The sequence below is a fragment of the Tachypleus tridentatus genome, chromosome 8, assembly GCF_004210375.1.
Source record: "Tachypleus tridentatus isolate NWPU-2018 chromosome 8, ASM421037v1, whole genome shotgun sequence".
In the NCBI taxonomy this organism is placed as follows: domain Eukaryota; kingdom Metazoa; phylum Arthropoda; class Merostomata; order Xiphosura; family Limulidae; genus Tachypleus; species Tachypleus tridentatus.
This window is the reverse complement of record NC_134832.1, coordinates 123,046,896-123,071,055: the sequence shown is the minus strand read 5'-3', so window position 1 is coordinate 123,071,055 and position 24,160 is coordinate 123,046,896. Positions and strand designations below refer to the sequence as shown.

The window sequence follows — 24,160 nt, the reverse complement described above, 5'->3', positions numbered from 1 at the left end:
GTAACACTGCCAAGTCTCACGTGTTTACCAGGAATGGCTTAGAAAATTAGCAGAACAAGATATTACTAGCTAGAGTTTCAAAGGCCATATCTGTTGAACTTGAGTGCATCATTCTGTACACACACACACACACACACACACACATCGCTTAATATTTCGATAGAAATCAGCCTCCTGCTAACGAGATTTTGAGAGTGAGTCGTTATATTTTATTAATCACGAGGCTGAATCTGTTGTATAATTGGCTTGAAATGTGTCTGCTCTCACAAATCTGTTACTTACTGATAGATTAAATAACATTTTCCCATTTTCAAACACTAAATTCAATTAACCCGATTTAATGTTTTGTATCGTTACATTTGTTACAGTGGAAAGTACTCGTTCAGTGCTGAAATATAAGGCATATTTTACTGTTGTTGCTATAGGGTGCTGGAGAATCTGCCGTATCAATTCCATTTCCAGGATTTCATAGTATCGTTAAAATGTTAACATAACCAACATCGTTTGTTTAATTTGGTTCGAATATTTGTTCAAAGCTACTGAAGTTAGTATTCCCTAATTTTGAAGCGATAAATAAACGGGAATGCAGCAAGGCAACAGCATCCCAGCCAACTCTTGAACGACTGTACTTGAGTAATGAGATTTTACTGTAACTCTTATAACGCACCCACTTCTCGAAAGGGTTGAGCGCAATTTTACGGTAAGAAGACGAGAAACAAGGATCCTCAGATGTGTAATCCGCTGTACTAACCCGTAAATCATACACAGTTCAATCAGGACAGAAAGATGTATTAAAAAAACAAACAAAGTGAAAAATAGTCATTTTGGTAAACCATACACAGTTCAATCAGGACAAAAAGATGTATTAAAAAACAAACATAAAGTGAAAAATAGTCATTTTGCGTCGTTTGTTTTGTTTTTAGAACTAGAATTAACCTATTCGAGCGAGGCCACTTTCAGTGTTGTTTTTGGTACACTCTATTAGAGTAAGTATCATTATTTTTAGTTTTATACAGATAACGCCAAGAAAGTACAAAATGGTGAACATAAATACCAACACGCATTATCAAGAAATATCAAAACAACAATTTAGAAATAGATACTCGTATTGGATGATATCGTAATACGCGTAGAAGCGTAGGGTTAATAATCTTGTTTAGGAATAGTTTGGTTTGTTTTGAATTTCGCGCAAAGCTACACGAGGGCTATCTGCGCTAACCGTCCCTAATTTAGCAGTGTAAGGCTAGAGGGAAGGCAGCTAGTCATCACCACCTACCGCCAATTCTTAGGCTACTCTTTCACCAACGAATAGTGGGATTGGCTGTCACATTATAACGCCCCCCACGGCTTAAAGGGCGAGCATGTTTGGTGCGACGGGGATTCGAACTCGGATTGCGAGTCGAACGCCTTAACCACCTGGCCAGGCCGGGTCGTCAATGTATGTGCAATATGTGTACAAGTTTGATAATGTTTCAATTTCGGATATTTTATTGTTTTCCCTGAACAATTTTATTGTCGATTTGAATGTTTAATATTTCTAAATTGCTCCAAAACACCATATATTTTATATATTTTTCACGTTAATATATTAGGTTGAGGAATAATTCGTGAGCGTTTTTAAATAATTTCATTCAAGCATTACATGCAAGACTATACAATACTTCAATGCATGAACACATTACACCCAAAACATTTATTATGATACTTTATTTCATGTAATACCTAGGTATATAGTATGCATTGTTGTAAACGAAATTGCAAGAAATTAAATGCGAAAAGCAGATGGTGTCGAAAACGCTCGATTTTGTCCACTTGACATTCCATTTAATGAGCTGAAAATGAAAGCAAAAATTAAAGACATATGAAAATCAAACACACCATCTATTAGAGCAAAAAATTATCTACCAAATGACATGAAATATTTTGCGAAAGCGTTTCATTTATGAATATATTTGTTTAACTTGAAAAAACGCTCACGAATTATTCCTCAACCCAATATACAGAACTAAAAATAAAAAAAATAGAAAACAAAAGCACAAAACCATTACCATCACACGAATCCCGAGAGAAACGCCCTCTAGCAGTTTTGGATCTGTGAAATAGTTTCTTTGTGGAGAAATGACAAGCATCTTCGTGTTTCATTTCAGATGAGTGGGCTTCTGTTAGACCTGAAAGGAAAAGCGGATTTAGGAATTCAAATATTTAACAATAAGTACAATGAAAATATCATACATTTTGTGTACACATGTTGTATCTTGTTTACTATAAATTTAAATAATTACTCACAGTAGAGTGCTCAAAGATATTAAATAATTGTTACTGGCTTTAGCGTTAAAATGATATATATTCAATATTATATAGATTTCTTTGCTCTATTTAAAAAACTATATAACGTGTTTTGCTTAACACCTGTTATTTATCAGAAGAATGTGAACAAAATAGAAGTAGGATTTTTGTCTCGCTTTCTGTATACCGAAAGAGATGGTTATGATGAGCACGTTTGTAAAGGGTCTGAAATATTTGGTTATTTGTGCTGCTATGTTGTGGTACAAGCAAATGAGGAAGGTTTGACTATTCATGAGGACAGACTGAGAGCCAGAAATGCAGTGTGACCGGAGTTCCACTCTTGCACTTTTATCACTACAGGTGATAGAAGATTTGTATTTTATAACTCGGATATGCCATCTGATGTTATATATATATCTTTAACTGATAAGTGGCTTGTAATTAGTAACAAATTAAATGCCCACAATGCAGCCTTTACGTTTATGTACTATTTAAGGACCGTAAATACATTGGGATTTAGTTTATGTTCCTACCCAAAACATTTTACCATTACACCACTGAAGTGACCAATAACTGCAGTTGCATTTTTGTCAAGTGAGTTTCGGGCGTCTTTTTACCATTTGGGGCTGCAGTGTTAGGTCAACGTCTTATGGTGAGATATTTCTGAGTAAATTTGAACAGTTTATTTTTGTTAATGCAGATGACCTAATGGTTTGGAAGTGTTTCAACTGTAGGTGCTGGTGGAGTAAGTTCATCAGACGCGTATTTGATTGATAAATCTTTATTGTTTTTTTGCATCATCATCAAAGATCAGAATGAGCTACATATGTTTCGTTCACCTCGAGAGTCAAAACCTGGATTTTATAAGTTGTCACCTAGAGATAGGTAGCGATATTCAATGCCAGCAATAAGTTACTTGAACACTATAGTTGACAAGAAATGGTGTATATATCGTATTATTTAGTTTGTTTTTCTGTTGGAATTCACGACTGATTTGAAGACATTACCAAATCTTCTTTCTTTAGTTATTTTTGTTTCCGTTACTACAAGACTCATCATGATAAATGTGACTTTCAGGTTATTTGTTTGTTAGATATAATGGAACTGATCGTAACATTATAACGACCTTATGGCTAAAAAAGCAAGCACGTTTGGTGTGACGGGGATTCGAATCCGCGACCCTCAGAGTACGAGTCTGGCGCTTTAACCATCTGGCCATGTCGGGCCGAGGTCGATATGTCAGTCAAACATATGGTGATCAGTTCTGTGAAAAGGATTTGTCACGCAGTTTAGACACGTAAGTGAACGTTTAATAAACGTATATGTCTCTTCATCCTTGACGTAGAATATGATAATAACGGACAGTTTATTTGATAAAGTGTTGATAAAGTCGAGAGGAATTCTCAATCGCTCTTCTGAAAGAACTGTTCCAAGGATACGTTTAAATCTGGAGTCATTTAACAGGATATATGTCTCCCTAAATTATCACATACATGCTTGGTGAGCACACAAGATTATCAATTTCGTCAATCTTCTGTCCTTCAAGGAATATCTCAATTGGTTAACAACTGTGGGACGGACGCTATTATCCATTTAGGTGAATCCTGCGTGCCAATCGCTCCAGCATATGAAAGTGTGTAGGGATGTAGGGTGTCGTTCGTGGAAAGTGTGACATTAATTGTGCCTTTCAGCCAAATATAGAAGTCAACATATTCATCAATACTCCTGTTCACATCATACCTCAGCAATACCTGTCGAATTCCTTTAAGAAAATGGAACAGTATCTTATTCTACAATTATTTTCAGATGCATATTCTCCTGTTATTTGGCAGCAGAGTGAAGCATGTTGTTAGTCCACTTAATGCATTTTTTGGCATCAATACAGAAAATCCGTTTGTGACCTCCTCAGGGGGGAGGAATGCATCTCATTAAGCGTCGATTACACTAGCCAGCTTTGTGGAGTCTGTTTCCAGTAACTGGAATACTAGTATAGCAGTTAACAGGGTAAAATATAGGCAACAGTTTCTATGGTTGCATTTCTTAGTTAAAATAGACTAAGAAATTGACAAAAAAACAACAACACGATAAATGCTTAATATTCATTTATAATTTATATACACGTATGTATATGGGCGTAAACACATACATGTTTACGAAAATAGTATTAAAATAACGATCACCATACTAAATTTTAAAGTTAAAAACTTTACGTGAAACTGTTATCTTTAAAATTATTACATAACAATGTTATAATAATTTCCATCAGCCATTTATAGTGAACACTAATATCTGTCCTCGTGGATTCAATCTGGCAAAAAAAGAAACACCAGTCAACTAATCCAACAAGTTTTGGTTCAAAGATACATCTAGTTTCATTTAAAAAAATCTTTTCTCAAATTAGGTGATCAGATTCAACATCGAAAAATTTCTGTAAGTGCCACGCTGCAGCCACCTTCAGCGTTCAGTTCCGGCTGCAAACTTCTGATTTAGTTCCTGGGTAGGTACGTTTACCTGTAGTGATTCACTATGAAGCTCAGCAACTGAAACTGAGAGGTTAAATCCATAGTCACTCAAACTGCCGATTGTTTAGTTGAAAATAGACGCTGGTAGAAGTACTAATGGTTTGGTTTGGGTTGTTTTGAATTTCGCGCAAATAGTACTTACTTATGGTCAGACGAAATATTTTACTGGAATTTTAAACATTACGAACTTCTTTTCTCTCTAAAATCCCCCCCCCCCCCCGCAAGTAGCACAGCGGCGTATTTGCGGACAAACAATGCTAGAATCCGCGTTTCGATACCTGTGGTGGACAGAACACAAATAGCCCATTGTGTATCTTTGTGCTTAATTACAAACAGCAACAAAAATCTCTCTAGAATAAATGTTTATTATTATTATTATTGTACAGAATGAGAGGTACGTTAAAATAAAGTGATTTAATAATAACATGACTTATGTCATCTTCTTTGGATGCGGACATTGTCAGTCCTTTCATCTTGTTTGGTCTGATGCAAGCTTTTGAACAGGTGCCGAAGCTCCGCAAGTATATTACCAGCTGTGACATGGCTTGTCAACTAAATTTAGCCAAGTATGTACTTCAGTGTGGATGATTTATTATAAAAATAGTTGTCGTTTCAATCTTACGAAATATTATTTTTTTTATCGTGGGCATTCTGGCCCCTCAAATTTTAAACATTCGAAAGAAGAAGTTAGCCAACTGACTGCCACTAAAGTTCAAGTAATTTTATGATGAACGAACTGCTGTGATAATCACACCAAGATTTGATATTTTGTGTTGGTTGACAACATTTGTTAATGATAAATTGCAGCAAACGACAAACAGACATAAGTATTCAATCACTAAATTTCTGATGGATCCATGCTAGAAAAGGAAGTAAAATTAGAAGGAAAGTTATGTGGTATTAGTAACGGCCAGTGTTTTATAAAAGATCGTAAGTAAAGATGTATTTGTTTTCGGCCCGACATGGCCAAGTGGTTAGGGCACTCGATTAGTAATATTATGGTCGCGGGATCGAATTCTCATGACACCAAACATGATCGCCCTTTTTGCCATGAGGACGTTATAATGTCACGGTAGATCCTACTATTCATTGGTAAAAGAGTATACCAAGAGTTGGCGGTGGATAGTGATGACTAGTGACCTTCCCTCAAAAGTTAAACTGCTAAAGTAGGGACGGCTAGTGTAGATAGTCCTTGTGTTGCTTGGCATGTAAATTCTGAAACAAAAAAAAAACAACAAACAAATGCTTGTTTTATTATTTTGACCCTATAGAGGGAATATAGTTAGTTAGCAGCAGCCATCACTAACTCCTTGAGTTACTTTTTCTTTTCTGACCAAATAGTAGAATTTGACTTTCACTCTAATATTACACTAACGGCCCTGTAATGCGGAGCATGTTTTTGCGATGATAGAATCCGAAACATAAACCCTTTGATTCAGTGTCCAAACACGCTAACAGTAAGATCATGTCCGCCCAATATAGATGTTAAACTTTATCAATAACACGAAGTTTAAGATGCCCCATAATAAATGAATACATAAGAGATTTGTATCATTATTTAAATATTCCTACAATTGACTTTTTTTTTTTTAATTTCAGCTTTAGTAGCTGTACTTAACCTTGAGACTTTGACTGAACAAATATGCTTAACCTCGAACTATTGTTAAGCATCATTCTAGTGCTTGCCATATGTTAATACAAAGTGTTGTATCATTTACGCTTAGTTGCTATGGTTGGTAAACCATTACTAAGAGTTATCCTGTCGTATGTGGAGAAAACCAGTCGTCCAGTAGCCTGTGCTGATTAACTTTTGTAAACTGCCATTGTGACGAGCTTTCCCCGTACGTATTGTTTTATTTGTGTACGTTGTACAATAAAACGTTTATGTTTTCGTTTGATTTCTTCATTCGCCCGAGTTAATCTGGAACATCTTCATGTACCAATTGTGTTCAAACCTTCAGTAGAAATCTTCATATTCCTATGCATATGTTCTTAGTTAGAAAACCAACTACATACGTCACCTTACCTTATAAGCTATGATCATCAAGAGAACAGAACTTCACGCATATTTTAATTTACTTTTATGTTTTGTATTTCCATTCAAAGTCAGACAGTCGCGTGCGAATAATGAAGTTAATGTAAACGACGTGTAAGTAAGTCTTCAAAAAAACTTTTCTCAAAAGATTTAAATAATAAACGCTGTATCTGAAAGTTCAGTGTGACGAAGAACAGTTTGCAATTCATTTTATCTACCTTTATAATCTCTCTTTAAATTTACCTTCAAATTTGAGTCTCATAAAGTGTTATCGGTGGTTTTGTTTTCCAAGAGTTTATTTTATCTAGCTTACATATTCATGAATGGGTGTAAACCTATACAACAAGATTAAACATTTTACACCGTGCTATATTTCAAACGGGTTTCTCTGTTATTTACATGCCAATTTCAACTCACTGGGTTGAAAACTAATTTTAAAATCAGGGGTTTGACTCCCCTCGGTGGACTCAGCAGATAGCCCGATGTGGCTTTGCTATAAGAAAATACGAATACAGACTGAAAACTAGTTCCCCTATAATTTTATTAATGTTTTCTACAATTAATAGCGTATAAAGATGGCCATTCCTTCAAAATATCTAAATAACAATAAAAAGTACAAAAGGTATATAAATAACATAATCAGTTTTAAAGTATATAATATTTCGTTGTCTTTCGCTATCGACGAAAAAGTTTGTATTATCTTCGGTTGGATGTGGCTTCAGTAGGGTCAGTAGTAAGTGGACAGAGCACAGATGACCTAATGTATAACTTTGTGTCGAAACAGAAACTGGACATGACCTAATGGTTAGCTTGCCTGGCTGTATTCGTTATACATCATTTAAACTTGTAGCGTATTTTCAGCTGTGGGAGCATTATAACTGTGACAGTCAATCCTGGTCTTTGTTTAAGAGTAGCCGCATACTTGGTGGCAGATGCTGCTAATTGTTCGTCCTTCTTTCAGTTAGGAGTTGTAAATTAAAAATGGCTAAACCTCAGGGATTTCCGACCTGACAGTTTAGGATACGTGTCTTAATGTTTGTTTGTTTTATTTTTAAAGCAAAGCCATAGAAGGCTATCTGCTGTGTCCACCGCGAGAATCGAATGTCGTATTTTATTGTTCTAAGTCCATGGACTATCTGCTGACGCGCACGTTGCTCATATAAAAAAAACAAACAAAAAATACACTGTGTTTTGATGCTATTGGTTCCACATCTTAGGAGGAGGGGCATGGGTTAACAGCTTTATTAAGAACTAATACAAGATCTATTTCAGAAAAGAAATGCAGCTGTAGAAATAGCAAGCCAGCTACATGTGGAACAGAAGCAAGACCTTTATGCTGAACTTTTCTGTAACAAGCTTTAATGAAATGGCGTTGATGGCTAAAAATTAGGGTTTCAGAAGGACGGTCCGTCTATTAAAGATCAGGATTCTATATGGATTATTAAAAGCATAGAAAAGTATGTCAGTAAACGTATTATGTATGTGTAGTTTATAAGTTAAGCTAAGTAACCATATTTTCATATTATAGTATCTGAAGCAATAACCAGGAGAAGAAAATTACGACCTCGTGGGATTGAAGCTAGTGAACCCAGTAAGATTGCAAACGTTATTAGCAAGATTTACGTTCTATATTTACAGGTGCAACAAGGATCATGTGAACAGGTGCACAGAACAGTAAAGCCACGTGGGTATGAGTTGGAACCTTACAAAGTGGATATGCACAAGTGAAGCAATGTGTTTGACTCACAGTCAGACAGACGCACACACATTCACATACATGTACGTGTTTTTGTTGTTGTTGTTTTTTAATACCAAAATAGCGCGTACAATATTTTAACCCATTTGAATATATATCTAGAGAGAGCATAGTAATTCTAAAAATTCCAAAGTCCTCCATACTGGTGATCCAAGCCAACTTTCAGATCTCATATTTCCATACAATCATCCTTGAAAAGTAATAAGCTGATTTTATCGAACAGTTCTGCGCAATTAAGTTAAAAGTAAAGAACTGAGAAACTTTATCAAATTGCGTGCCTTTACTAAAGATGTAATTCAAATGAAAGTTGGTTTCAGATTTTTTAGGATTTTCCAAAACTACGAATAATCTTGGGTCAGAATGAAATTAAAATGTTCGTGTAATGTTCTACAAGAACTTCCTAGAGTAAGAAGTGGCAAAGTTACATTACTCAGGCAAAATATGTACCTTTTGTATTAAAACTAACCTGAAGACAATACCTTTACTGTAAAGCCGTGTCTCTTCAGAAAGTTTAAATGTATGTAAAAACAAAAGCATCAATCACAATACTGCCATAGTTTAAAATAACGTGTTTCTTAACCAGTTTGTTGGCCAAACGTGCTACAGTGGTTAGGGTGCTCGAAATTTGAATCTCAAGATCAAAGTTCGCGAATAACGCACTTAGGATTATCGAGTAGCGAATGTGCTATAAGAGTCACAGTTAAGTCCATTTATTCGATTAGTTAAGAGTAGTCCAAGAGTTGGTGGTAAGTAATGCTGATTAGCTGCCTTTGCTCTAGAATCTAGTTTGTCATTTCATTATTTAGGACAGCTATGTGCACACAGGTCTTGGGTAGCTTTGCCTTAAATTATGAAAGAAACTATCTTTGCCCCTTTGTTAATACCGTTTATATATTACTGGATTGTTCGAGCTTGAGTGACACAGTAAAACTAGTGTTTCGAACTTAGTTGCATGAGTTATGAAACTAGGTATGTTAAGTCCAATAATTAAACGGAATAGTATGCATGGTGATTGTAAAGCGATTGTTCAAACACATAAAATGACAGCGTTTATGGCAAAACTTGTGTATAATAACAATTAAAGAATACACGATAATAAATCATACAATCGTTTCTCACAAAGTAAGAATAATTATTCCAGTCTGAAAATTGTATTATGATTAAAACATGTAAGTATTTTTATTTTGTTGACCTTTTATACTCGTAGTACCCCCCAAAATAAATTTCAATCGCGTTTCTTTCTAAAAAAATCCCCTACTCATTGACACTTACAACGCTAGAAAGCGGTTTTCGATACACGTGTTGGGTAGTTCCATTGTGTAGCTTTGTTGTTTGGGTAGTTCCATTGTGTGGCTTTGTTGTTTGGGTAGTTCCATTGTGTAGCTTTGTTGTTTGGGTAGTTCCGTTGTGTGGCTTTGTTGTTTGGGTAGTTCCATTGTGTAGCTTTGTTGTTTGGGTAGTTCCATTGTGTGGCTTTGTTGTTTGGGTAGTTCCATTGTGTGGCTTTGTTGTTTGGGTAGTTCCATTGTGTGGCTTTGTTGTTTGGGTAGTTCCATTGTGTAGCTTTGTTGTTAACTTCAAACAAACAAACTCCATAGAAAATTTCGATCAGAATTAAATTTGCTTAAGTTAAAACTTTCAAGTTATGTAAATTGGCCATGTAATAATAAAGTGGTAGAAAAAGAGCTTTGACCATAACTGTTATGTTGTATTGAACACAAAGTTCTAGTCAACCAGAAGATAGTGTTAAATTAAGATTTGCCTTCTTTACCCCCCCCCCACGGCCCGGCATGGCTAGGTGGGTTAGAGCATTGGACTCGTAATCTGAGGGTCGCGGGTTCGAATCCCCGTCGCACCAAACATACTCGCCATTTCGCCCGTGGGGAGCGTTATAATGTAACGGTCAATCCCACTATTCATTAGTAAAAGAGTAGCCCAAGAATTGGCGGTGGGTGGTGATGACTAGCTGCCTTCCCTTTAGTCTTACACTGCTACATTAGGGACGGCTAGCACAGATAGCCCTTGTGTAGCTTTGCGCGAAATTCAAAAATAAACCTTCTCCCTCCCAACAAGAATAAATATATTTATAACCACGAAAGTTACATATTGTTTGAGAAAAATGTTTTTCAGAAAATTAAGTAATATTTTAATTACTACACTTTTTAATCATCGTAGAGATTTTTCTGGAACTAATAATAATAAAATGTGAGACAAAGTATTGATGTTAACTGTACTTGTTCGTGTGGTAAATATACTAAAAACTTTCTTAAATTTTTATTTGATACTTCTAGTAATTTTGAAATTAATCTGGTTTGATCTGCTAACCACCAAACGACTATAGATACCAAGACATAAACACCAAGAGAAGTAGTGAAATAATTAATTTTAACTAAGATTATTACTTATTAAGTAATTTAAACTTAAGTGGTATATATTTTGCCAGACACTTTCCGTGTTTCGTATTTTCGAGTACCGAACTAAATATCACAGTCTTATTGCGAATTGGATATGCATAAGTGGAATAAAATGGTACGATTTAAGATGGTTTGATAACAGAGAGAAATAAAAAAAATCAAACAGTTAGGAAATACTACTGAATGATATGCTGGATATATAGTTGTGAAACTTACCATACTTATACATATGCACGTGCGCATGACAACACGGCCATGTGACGAAAACAGTTTTACAGGTGTATCTATAATTTTCAAAGACCCTAATGAGTAATTCGAGTTAGGCCCTTGAAATTGACTGTCATTACAGAAGATGTAAGATCGAGTTCGTAGTTTTCATTAAATGTTTGGAGATTAATTTTTCAGATATTTGTGATCGCGAACAAATTTAAAACATACATATTTATATATATATATATATATTGATCAAATCAATCACATAAAAAACAGCGCTATTTTGTTGAATAATACAGTGTGACCAAGTGTGTTTGTATGTTTTTTTATAGCAAAGCAACATCGAACCTCTGATTATAGCGTTGTAAGTCCGTAAACTTACTGCTGTACAAGAGGGGCACCCGACATGGCCAGGTGTTTAAGGCACTCGACTTGCAACCGAGGGTCGCGTGTTCGAATCCCCGTCACACAAAACATGCTCACCCTTTTAGACGTGGGAGTATGAAAATGTGACGGTCAATCTCACTAATTGTTGGTAAAAGAGTAGCCCAAGAGTTGGCGGTGGGTGATAACGACTAGCTGCCTTCCCACTAGTCTTGCACTGCTAAATCAGGGAAGGCTAGCGCAAATAGCCGTCGTGTAGCTTTGCGCGAAATTTAAAAACAAAACAAGCGGAGAACAATGGTACTAATTTAAAACAATTAGTTTTTGAAGTAAACGTACTTGTTGAATACCACTAAACTTAGATCTCGAATATTTAAAAATTTCCTTCATTGGTTCTTATATTTGTATATATCTATATAATAAAATCGACTTATCAAGAGAAAACTAGTTTTGTGACTCACAAAACAGCGATTCAATAAAAGGAAGAATCCGAGACATCTGCTAAAAAGCTGATGGTTAGAATACTCGACTCGAAATCTGAGAGTCGCGGGTTTGATTCCCTGTCCCACCAAATGCACTCGTTCTTTCAGCCGTGGGAGCTTTATAATGTGACGGTCAATCCTATTATTCGTTGGTTAAAGAGTTGTCCAAGAGTGGGTGGTGATTGGTTTGGTTTGTTGTGAATTGCGCGCAGAGCTACGCAAGGGCTATCTGCGCTAGCCGTACCCTAATGTAGCAGTGTAAGACTAGAGGGAGGGCAGCTAGTCATCACCGCCCACCGCCAACTCTTGGGCTACTCTTTTCCCAACGAATAGTGAGATTGACCGTCACATTTTAAAGCCCTCACGACTGAAATGACGAGCATACTTAGTGGGACGGGGATTGTAACCCGCGAGGGTCGAGAGCCTTAACCACCTGGCCATGCAGGGCCATGATTGGTAATAACTAGTTAGCTGTCTTCCATCTAGTTGTTTACTACTAAACTACGGACGGCTATTGCAGATAGCTCTCGAGTAGCTTTGAGCGAAATTTAAACCGATCTCCTTTTCAGCACAAGTAATATAGAGTAAAAGTTTTTATTATAATGAAAAACCTTATTGATCTAATATTGACAATTATGCACGTCAGTAGTATAATAACTGAAAAAAAATGGAAACAAAAATAGTAGAAATTAAAAGAGGAGGCAGATTAACCAACATCTTTCTTTCTATTACAGGAACAAAAGGAAACAGAATAACAAACCCTTTCACAAGGAAATTATTTTAATATTTTGATAATTTTGTTGTTTTTTCATTTAAACATGTTACCGCCATCTAGTGACAAATAAAAATGGCAAAAAATATTCCATAATCATTTATTTATATTTATACATATATATATAGTTAAAGCTCAAGTATATTTTGTTATTGAAAAATGATTCATTGTCTTTATTTTGCAGGTAATACCAAACAATCACTTAAAATTGTGGCACATCTTACATTATTATAAAGTTTTACACTTTCTATTTCTATCTTTCATTATATTGATAAATTTGAAACTCGATGTGAGGGTTAAAGAACATCACCTATTTCAAAATACTCACTGCATTTAAATAAGTTATTTTTATTTAAAAAAAGATTACAGTTGTAATTGTACTTATAGTATGGGAGATTGGAAGACGTTGTTACTTACGGCGTAAAATAAAGTAAATATAACTTTATATCTCTTAGAACTACAGGAGTGACAAATTATTTCTTAGTTTAACATAAGAATTACCAATGGGGTTCAATCAACTTTTTAAACACTTTTTCCAAAACAATAATGCACAAAACTTCCTGTGGGCTATGACTTTGTTGACAAGGTTCCCAATAACATTCGCGTCAAACACACACACAAACAACAATACCATCACTTTTAAATTAATCTCAGAAACTACTATCGGAGTCCCGTTTCTGTGTACTTCATATAAACAAAAAGTATGTTCGTTTTTTGCAAAGCACAAAGCTACTCTGTACTTTATCCACTGCGGATATCGAAACCCGATTTTTAATGTTATCGGCCCACTGAGCAAATAAATAATTATTTCACTTTTTTCTTTTACCTGTTCTACCAGTGAGTATTGTAATAGACAAAACCAAAAAAAAAAAAATTCATTATGATTGAATATACGTATCTCACCAGTAGTAGATGGAATAAAACATCTAAATACTTTGACAAAGCTCTTATAACTTGGCTCTTCGATATAAACCCTTCGAAATACAAACGGAGTGAACATGTGCTCTAGGCCTCATCAAGCAAACTGTTTACATCTAGCATAACAACTTGAAGAATATACATGGTGGTATGTGTGTTTTATAAGGGAGTTGTGGTATAGTGGCCGGTGTGTCCGCATCGTAGATCAGAGGCACTTTGAAACCACGGATACACAACAAGAGTTATGGTCGATTTTCACAGTTTGGTCAAAGAATACTAGACTAAGGGTTGTCAGTTGGTAGCTCTACTAGTTTATCTCTAGTCTACCAATTTAAAATTACAGGCAGCGATGCGCAAATAGACCTTGTTTAAGTTTGTGCAAATATTTCGACACAAACATATTTTTTAAAGTTGTCAACTAAATACATTTTACATCTAGCTAAGCTGTCGAGAACTGACATATTTAATTTGCTTTTATCCGTTTTCATGAGTTTCGAAGTGTATTTTAACATACTATATATATGTGTGTGTGTAATAACACGAAATAGTCTAGAGGCTTCTTTTTTGACGCGCATTATAACAATAATATATACTAAAAGAGTAAAGTAGTATTGAATATGTCACGAGAAACAGTAAAAGCTTAATATCGCGTTTCACTTACGTGTGTTTGACAAAATAAAAAAAAAATAATTTGTGCAAAAATAGACCTGAAATAATATAATCCTTTTTTGAAAATATTAACGAGTTCGTTCTTAACAATCATTCTATGAAATGAGCTGCAAGGTTCGTAATGTATTTGAAAGCTTAAAAAAAATCACATGTTGCTAAGTGATACAGCGCATGCACAGGTTAACTATTGTGCGATTGCTCTTTACGAGGAGTGTGCGTGCTCGAGGGATTTTGGCGCGCTTTCATTGGTTGTACAGGGAAAGACTAAGGAGGCGCGTCATTCGCCGTGTCAGGAAGGAGAGAGTCAGCTAGTACAAACGTTAACGAAGTTCACGTTGTACATAGGTTTAAAGACTGTTGTAGAAACTTTGTCCTTTAGCTGAAATTTTTTAGGCATCTAAGTCGTTAGGTTAGACCGCTAGACTTTTCGTACGTACGGATATCGTAAGAAATGGTTATTTTGTGATTCTGTTTTTATTTTATAGAAACAAAAATTGCTGAAAAATCCAAAGTAAAACTCAAGCCAACAAAATACTGTGTCCGCCCTAAACAAAGCTGTACTTTGGTTTGATAACAGACAGCTGTACGCTTTTGCTGTAATTGAACCGGTGCCATAATGTCCGAAGCTTACTTTCAACACTACCCCCACCTTCCCGTTACATCTGGAATTCAACAAAAGGACACTACGTTCACTAAGATCTTCGTCGGTGGTCTTCCCTACCACACTACTGATAAGTCACTTCGACAGTTTTTCGAAGGATTCGGTGAAATTGAAGAGGCTGTGGTGATTACAGATAGACAAACTGGCAAGAGTCGAGGTTATGGATTTGTAAGTGATATATTTTTTCAACAAATAATTAATCCAGATGACTTATAAAATTTATTGTTTTAGGGTAAATAATTAATACGTGAAATTAATGTAATAATTACTAAAATGTGAATTTAGAAAAGTAAAGTTTTCCAAAATAATATTTGTTGTTGGTTCTGGTGAAAACTTCTACGTTTAAAAGTTTTTAAACGACTGGAACTTCGAAGATTCAGTTTCATCATCGACTGATTTTAAAATGTGAGTAAGATGAAGAGCTTTATTGTGCAAGAAAAAACTGTGGTTTGTTGCCATCGTATCTCATTTAACTAAGGTTGCAACACTAGAAGTTCAAAATGTCCAGAGACGCATTTTGGGAGGAAAAAAGTGTTTACAGGAGACGTTTTGATTATTATTTTTTAAAGTTATCTTTCTTTGGTTCGAATTTTAATTTTTTTACTTTCGTAATCATCAATATAAAGTTATTAGTGACTTTGAATCATTTTGTAGAATTATGGGTAGGGGGAGGTGGTATAGGCTTAGAAAGTTCAGTCTTTTTCTTCCCATTTGATAAAAATAACTTCCAAGTCTAGTTACAGTAGTTGTAGATTAAACTCTCACTCGCTAACAGTAACACTAGTGCATGTCATTAGTCTTACAAGTAATTACTCAACTTTCAAAATATTTTTAAACTCCACAAAGTGTGATACAGACTTCTGATTTCCGTGGACAACGTAGAAATTAAGAAATAACGTTTTTTTAAGGTTAAATTCAAAAGGCATAGTTATTTGGCCCGTGAAAAAATGGAGGCAGAATCATGTGATAAACACTCTCTAATTAACATAAAATTAGTGAAATTACTTTAACGGTTTTAGTCATGTTTAAATTATTCAGTCGTCTAAGTAAGTTTGAAACGTGACTTTCAGAAATTCGAAAATACTGATGTGTGAATTCTCGTAGTGCAAGTGAAACGCCTTTATTTGTGGGTTTTCAGTTTTTCTATTTCTTATTTTATACATCTGAACTGCTGAAAATTCGAATAACATAAAAACTGATTAAATGAATCAACTTCGTATAAAAGTGATAAGCAAAATTTTCAGTGCTGTCCATTTGCCATCTGTTTATGTAACAGACAGAGCCTTACACTTAACAGTAACTGTTGGCAAGTGTCCATTAGTGTGGTCATAGAGCATTAGTTTTTGGTGTTAAAAGACTGCTTCACAAATGTACTATTTGACGCAGCTTTTGATATCGGAGCAATAAAGAATTTATTTTTCCATGCAGTAACATACATAATGGTCATTATCAATTGACTTATATTAATCAAATCTTTGTAGGCATAAGGTATGAAAACGTTTGTCACCTACTCCCTTGTATGGCCGTGATAATGTTATAATTTTTAACTCCTATTCTGTATCTATCATAAAAAATTGACAGTAACAACACACGCGTGCATAGTTCTTCTACATACTATTAAAAATTCAATCAAATTGTTTTGCTTCTTTTTATTTTGAATCCAAACTTGTGAGTGAAATTATAAACTCTTACCAACTTGGTTCTGTACTGCTATCTAAGGTGGGACCGACATATTGCATTGTATTAAAAGGAATTTCGTGTAAAACTTCAATTAAGTATATTTCATCCTCAATCGTGTAATAAAACAAACCAACAACGTTACGGTGAGGAAGGTGGAACATACTTCTCTTAGCTAAAGAAACCATTCATTGTTTGTCACCAAAAATCGTATGTTTAATGATGGCATGTTTCTTGCTTAAAATGTATTTGTACTTGTGGTCATAATTCCTTGTAATCATTGTTTTTATATAAAAAAAATAAAATGTGTATAAGATATACAAAATTCGCGCGGAAAATATGGGCTCTAAGGTTCGTGCAAATAGTCTCCCGATAGTACGGCGGTAAGTCTACGGATTTATAGCGCTAAAATCAGGGGTTCGATACTCCTCGGTGGACTCAGCAGATAGGCGCATGTGGCTTTGCTGTAAGAAAACACACTCGTGGAAGTAATCCAGAGCAGACGATGCAACGCATCTACACTGAACTGTGTTAGTAAAGTCGAAGGTCGTCTGACGTGGGCGAGTCACTTGCCCTTAGCAAACGCTCTGCAAATATTGTGAAAGAGACAACCATGTTAGAAATAATCTTGTGTCACTTTTGTTATAGTGCGACGCTAGTTAAAAGTTTTAGCCTATTGTCATTTTTCTATTTCATTTTAAAGTTTGTACGTTAATTAAGCTTAATACAGTTATTGTCGAACTGTCTAAGGTTCTGTGATTTTACTTAGGATCATAAAACGAGAATTCATTTTTCATTATTTGTTCGTTAGGCTACAGATTGAAGGGATTTCTTAACATTGGATCCTGAACAACAAGCGCATGGCAAAGCGTTGTTTGCCCCTCTGCAAGTGTGACAACTCGGTTTCTGTGTTAGATATAAGGTCACGCCGAATTCATCAATATATTGCATACTAGCCGTTCTGAGATACATTTTTATTTCAAGTGGGTTTCTCGTGATCGAGAATATATTGCATTGAGTGGGCACATTTTGTTAAATCCCAAAGTCATTTAGGCTTTTCAGTCATAGCTATAAAAACGTTCGGATATAGTTCGAAACAACGTTTAGACTATTTTCGATTACTTGACTCAAACTTCAAAACTAAAACTTAGTAATTAACAATAACATTACCGATGTGGCAGTCTAAACTGAAAGACCAAAGTTGAAACTGCTGTAAACAACAGTATTTTGAAATAAAAACAAGTTATACAAACAAAATCATCTACACTAATTGACAAACACAAAATAGCAGTAATCTTACCAAAGGTACATTGCTTAACACGCGTAATTTCGAAGAGGAATATAACATGCACGATAGCATTTGGACGATTGTTCTCGTGATGATACATGTTATACGCCTGAGGCAAATCACCAGAACGCGTCAAATCGATGTGTATTCTTATTAATGTATTCGATAGTTCTCCTAGGTACAACAGAAAAGTCTGAACTATGTTCCGGTTGATGTATTGCGATTCTTAGATCTCCTAAAAAAAGTAGAGAGACTGAAAACAAACATCCCCCCCTTCAAAAAAAAAAAATTGTTCAAGAGTTTACAGACCGCTAATTGCTCGTGTTTTCTTTTCCATATTATATCTCAGAAATAAGTGAATATTATTTCATATTTCCATCTGTATGGAAGAGACAAATTCTTTCATTGATCAACACCAATCTTAATCGCATTGAGCTGCTCGGTGTATTTTTGTGCCTTCTACATATCTCGGTATTGTATTACATGTAAAAGAAAAACACCGTAACAGTTAGAATCATAAAGTGAAATATAAGATTATACTGGGACGGTTTCACGTTCCAACTAGACTAATACGACTGAATACTTTGTACCATTGGATTCTTACAAAAGTGTTTCTGACAGTGAAAAACAAAACATACACTATAGCATTGATGCACTAATTTCATTGCATGTATGTGCTTATATATACATAAATATACATATGCCAACAAACTTTCTGTATGATTTTGTATTCAGTGTTAACATTTTACGCGTCATAAAGTTCTTGCAACAATACTTGTGACTGTGAAGGGAAAGAGGAAACATAGATATTACTTCTAGGTGGAGTATGAGGACAATCTCAAAAGAAAATTATGATTTTAGGCCTTAACGGTTGGACCTATAAAGTTTTATAGTTTCAAGCACAGAATAGTAAACAAAATTATTGCAAACAAAAATTATCCAAAACATAGACTAGAACGTTGCCCATGGCAACGTAACGAAGTACGTCACAAATAATGGTAAAGAAACAAACAACTGAGTCTCACATGACAGTTCGGTTAACGTCACGTGCAAACACGTACAATTTGTGGCTAGATTACTCAAGAGGTGTGTGTGTGTGTGTGTGTATAGTATTTATATCTCTTGATGCTTTATTCTGATTATTTCGGTTGTTACCTTTTCGGCTATAAATAGTGAAAAAAAAGAGAAAAACTACGTAATTTGGCAAATATTTATCAGTAATTTAGGGTCTGACTTTTCAAAATGGCATCAGGTCAGGCTGGGTAAATTTATTTGAAATCGGTTTATATCTGTTACAGTTCTTTTTAATAATCAGGTTTTTACTTACATTCTTTTCTGAATGTGATAAACGTAACAATAATATTCAATAAACAAAATAAGTTGTTGTTTTTGAATTTCGCGCAAAGCTACTCGAGGGCTATCTGCGCTAGCTGTCCCTAACTTAGCAGTGTAAGACTAGAGCGAAGGCAGCTAGTCATCACCACCCATCGCCAACTCTTGGGCTACTCTTTTACCAACGAATACTGGGATTGACCGCTGGGAGGACGAGCATGTTTGATACGACCGGGATTCGAGCCCGCGAACCTCGGATTACGAATCGAACGCCTTAACACGCTTGGCCATACCGGGCACAACAAAATAAGTAGAGACATTAGAATAGTTAGTCGTCGCTTAGGGTACTTTTAAACGGGTTTACCTGACTTACCATATAGAAGAAAATTGTATGCAACTTTAAAGAACTTCCCAAAACTGGGTTGTTCCTAAATTTTGCCAATGCCTGTTTAGATTGTCTTGTTTTTCTGTATGGGAGTTCGGCTGTTTTACTTTCTTATAAAATCGTAAATTGTATTTATTTTGCATTGAAATAAGTCCTTTATAATCTTCTTTATTCAATACTGTTTAAAATGTGCTAAAATCTACTCTAAAAGATGAGTTTCAACATTAGTTGTCCAGATCACATGCTGTAAGAACCTGAAGAGGTGGGAACAAGAGATTTTACTAACAAAACCTGAAAGAGATTTAGAACCACCAAAAAATAAGACAGGTAATTATAATTTTGTAGAATTAATAAAACTGTGCTCTAGATGGGCGGAAGTATTCTAAAACAACTGTTGGTTATATGTGAAACTCCATTGTGCTACCTGGAAATGTAACTTTGAACATTGTCTTAGAACATGTCCGAGTTAAAAAATTGTCGGAATAAGAATTATTGCTTGTAATTACATTTGAAACATTGATATGTAGGTGCGCACCTAACACCTGAGAAGTATTCATTATTCCTAATAGGGTCAATCAAATAAACACTAATATATAAATGTATGTGTTTTTTGTTATACTTTTAAATCTATAACTTGGCGAAGTTCCTTTCAGTCTGTTACCTATTTTTCTGGGTCGATTACCTCTAGTATCACATCCGCTTTCTTGTGGGAAAGATTTCTATAAAGTAGAAGAGAGCTTTTCTTTACTGCCAACTCAAGTGATCGATTGGGGATACATCATCCTTTATTTCTCCATAGGAATAACAAACATTGACGTGGGTTCACACACGCTGTTAGAAGGATAATACTATAGAACTGTTGATATGTAATACAATATGATCTCAGTCTGAAACAGACATGTTTATTGCTTTTTCAAGGAACTCTCAACAGATCACTTGCAGAAAGGTGCAGCTTTTTCATCTTGCATGGTCTATTACTTTGTTTTGAATAACGATTACTTTGCTCATATTGTCTGTGGACTTTTCAAATTCATTCAAAGTTGAATATTTCAGTTTAACTCCGTTAATACTGTTTTTTTTTTTGCTTGAATTTCTTTTTCTACTGGATTTGTTGAGAAAAATAGTTTTTGGAATATTACATGTATAACGTTTGTAAACAGTCATAAAAAATTTATTTCAGTTGTTAATTATGTAAGTAAAACAATAGAGTTTAAGTTTTATAAAGCTTAATTTTACTCTTAAAAAGTGCATTTATTTCAGTAACGAAAGAGTTAATATTCCCTTATTTCTTAACATTGAATTGCTGTAACTTCATACAGTGTTTAATTAACAAAATTTGTACGTGTTATTTCCAAAAGACGTATTTGGAATTGTTAATGAAAACATTCCATGATACTTTAAGCTCCCCACGTACATTGATCATTTAATTGAGAAATTAACATATTAATATCGTAAAGTTGCACTAACTATACTCTTGCATTTCGCCTTTGAACATTTATGAAATTAATTCGAGAATATACAAACAGGGGAACATATTTCTCAAACAGACATATATTTGATTTGGAAAAGTTATAAAGACAGTTTCGTTTTGTTCTTCAATATTTTCAATAAATTTACTGTATACTAATAACTTCAAATCAGGGTTATATAGAAGTGAAAGTTGAGTTAAAAGAGACAAAAATAAATAGTTTTGCAAACTTTAAATTTAGGTTTGTATCCCAAATATTTAGACTCGTATGTTGTGAATATAACGAGTGTTTAGAAATAATGATAGCAATGATGACATTTCATAAAATGGATATTAGGTTTATCTTTAACAATAATTATAAAATTTTAAATTGTTTAAAATCTAAAGTTTAGTAATCTTTGTAATTGTGGTAATTTAGATTGTCTGTAATGAGGTTTAAGACCATTATCTTCGTGTGTGCTTTTTTTATAGCAAAGCCGCAATGGGCTATTCGTTGAGTCCATCGAGGGTAATCGAACCCCTGATTTGAGCTTTGCAAATCCGTAGACTTGCCACTTTACTAATGGAGTATAAAAACGTAAATGAAGATGAGGTTGGGAATAAAGATGGAGAATCATGGTTGACAGATTTAGGGATGCTTGTGAATGTGAGATTTATCAGTAAATATGTATTGTAAGGGTTTCGATGCTAGGGCTATCGATGTAAGGCGTTTGAGAGTTTAGAAATGTTTAAGTGTGTGGCGAAACGTTGGTTTAAATAAAACAATCTTTTATATTTTTCTGAAGTGTAAAGGTCGTTTTTTTCCTTAGATTTTACCAATGCGTAAATCCCTCCAGTATGCACCACAAATTTTGAAAAACAAAATATTTACATAAAACATTTTAGAACATGGTCAAGTAGTGTTTAGATGTTTACGGATATGACAATAAACGTCATATAGTTCTGAAGCTCTTTTTGTTAGCACCAAAATATTTTTTTAGATAAGCGGAAAACGTAGTTTCTGAATTTGGAGAACTGCTTATTTAGTAAAAACTATGTAAAATAAGTTTAGGTAATGTTAGTGAAGGTAGCTGTTGAATAAAGTAAAACTATATAAGACAAATTGAGATAATGTTTGCCTTCATTCTTTTGTTATTAAAACGTTGATGACATTATTAGATGTTAAATTACATACCCTAACATATGGAATAAAATAATTGACTCATTTAACCTATTTATTACTTGTCTTTATATTCAAAGCTAAATGTGAGCAAAAAGTTGAAATGTGAGCTTTTTTTTTTGTGGGAGGTTATCCCCTTTCTAGGATTCCAGTTAACATAAAAAAAAAACCAACAAAAAAAAACACTTTAATCGAGCCAGCCAGCTCGATATGATGGATGCTAACACGCACACATAATAGATCATCTTTATGGTATAATTAGGGAAATTAAGAAAGTTACATGTACGTTGTACAAGTTACTCGTGTATACGTAAATAATCAAAAATATTTCTTAGCTTGCACGGCCAACCCCTCACTCACTGGTGTTTTGACGCTCAAGCATTCAGCAAGAGTAACAGAAGCCAGCGCCTAAGTTCATGCATATTAAAAGGAATCTAAAGAGAGACTATTTTAAGATATTAACAAGCACACAACACTTAGTAAAAGACACGTCATACAATAGATAATAACTATTAAAGGGTGAATGTTCAGGTGACTTGCGCCTGTTCAGTGCAAACATAATTATTTTAACTATTATTAACGTGAGGTTAAAGTTACGAATGCTGCTTGTACAACTGATTTTACTGATTAATCGTTTTCAGGGTAAAAAAAAATCGCATTTTAACCACGTCCCACCTTTCTAGATCGTTGATAAATAATTATTAACCATTCCGTTTCTTTAATGACTGTTAGGTCAGCCACAAGAAATTTTGTCACAACTAAGCGTTGGCGGTGATGACTGTTGTTTTCCCTTTATTTTTTCACTACTAAATTAGAGACGGCTAGCGTAGATAGTCCTAGTGTAACTTTGCGCAAAATTCAAAACCAACCAAGCCTCGGTTAACTGGATTTTTTTTCATTTTGTCAAACTAGAATTTCGTAGATTCACGTTTAAATAAACGAATAATGAACTAAGTGTTTCTATTATACGATTGAATGTGACATAAGATTTGTTAATAATCAAAATAACATTTAAAAACACTTCTATAGCACTAATTTATAAAAATATAAATTCGTTTAGGTTAATACTATTTCTTATTATACAAGTTATAGCATGCACTCTCAAAAGAGCAACATTCCTATTTCAGGGTATATAAAATGCAAGCGTTTGATTCAACAGAAAGGATTCAGTCATTTCTTTGTTGTTAAAGTGTGATAAAATCACTTGAAGGAAGATAAGTTGGGTAATCATATATTGTTGCACGTGAATGTGTATAATTTCTAGCACAATTGAACTTGCGAAGAATATTTCTTTAAATGCAATCACACTTTTCTAGTCTTTCTTCTCTCTTGTCGCACAACTGTGTTAGTAATCATTTCATTTGGAATGCTGGTCTTGTAACCCGTTCTTCAGTTGACCTGTTGCACAAAAGTAAAGGCCGGGGAGAGTCATGCTGGTTTCGTGATTTATCGTGAGAGAAATTACTACACGTGTCACTTATAAAATGATCACTCTTTTGACTGGCATCGTTGAGTGAAAAATAAAAGGGCATCTTAGATAACAGAACGAATTATATTTCTTAATTAAGCCAAGTAAAGAGATTTATAGATAAATGAATTGAGTATTTCTTCAGATGAATTATGGGGATGATGTGAAAGTAGGTCCAACTCAAATCTTTTTGTACTCGGAGGCCTAGGGTTAGCTGGATACTACAAGAAATTATTCCCAAACTATGCTGAAATAACTGCACCATTAACTG

At 34.5% G+C, this 24,160-nt stretch overlaps 2 protein-coding genes across 6 annotated transcripts in view; one reads left to right on the top strand and one right to left on the bottom strand.

Moving 5' to 3' along the window:
- The window catches only part of LOC143223379 (uncharacterized), a 169,670-nt gene that overhangs the window by 91,597 nt on the left and 53,913 nt on the right, over positions 1 to 24,160 (bottom strand). For 4 of the 5 annotated variants that reach the window (XM_076451295.1, XM_076451299.1, XM_076451297.1 and 1 more), the window contains exon 2: positions 2,049 to 2,168. Coding sequence is in view for 1 of the 5 variants with exons in the window: in XM_076451293.1 (XP_076307408.1) it covers positions 2,049 to 2,129 (81 nt within the window). In the remaining 4 variants the exon portion in view is untranslated. Of the gene's footprint in view, positions 1 to 2,048; positions 2,170 to 24,160 lie in introns of those variants that run through there. The other variant, XM_076451296.1, reaches the window with a different exon arrangement.
- The window catches only part of LOC143223381 (RNA-binding protein 24-B-like), a 90,675-nt gene continuing 81,203 nt past the window's right edge, over positions 14,689 to 24,160 (top strand). The window contains exon 1 of the mRNA XM_076451300.1: positions 14,689 to 15,280. Coding sequence (XP_076307415.1) covers positions 15,068 to 15,280 — 213 coding nt within the window. The 5' untranslated portion in view covers positions 14,689 to 15,067. The remainder of the gene's footprint in view (positions 15,281 to 24,160) is intronic.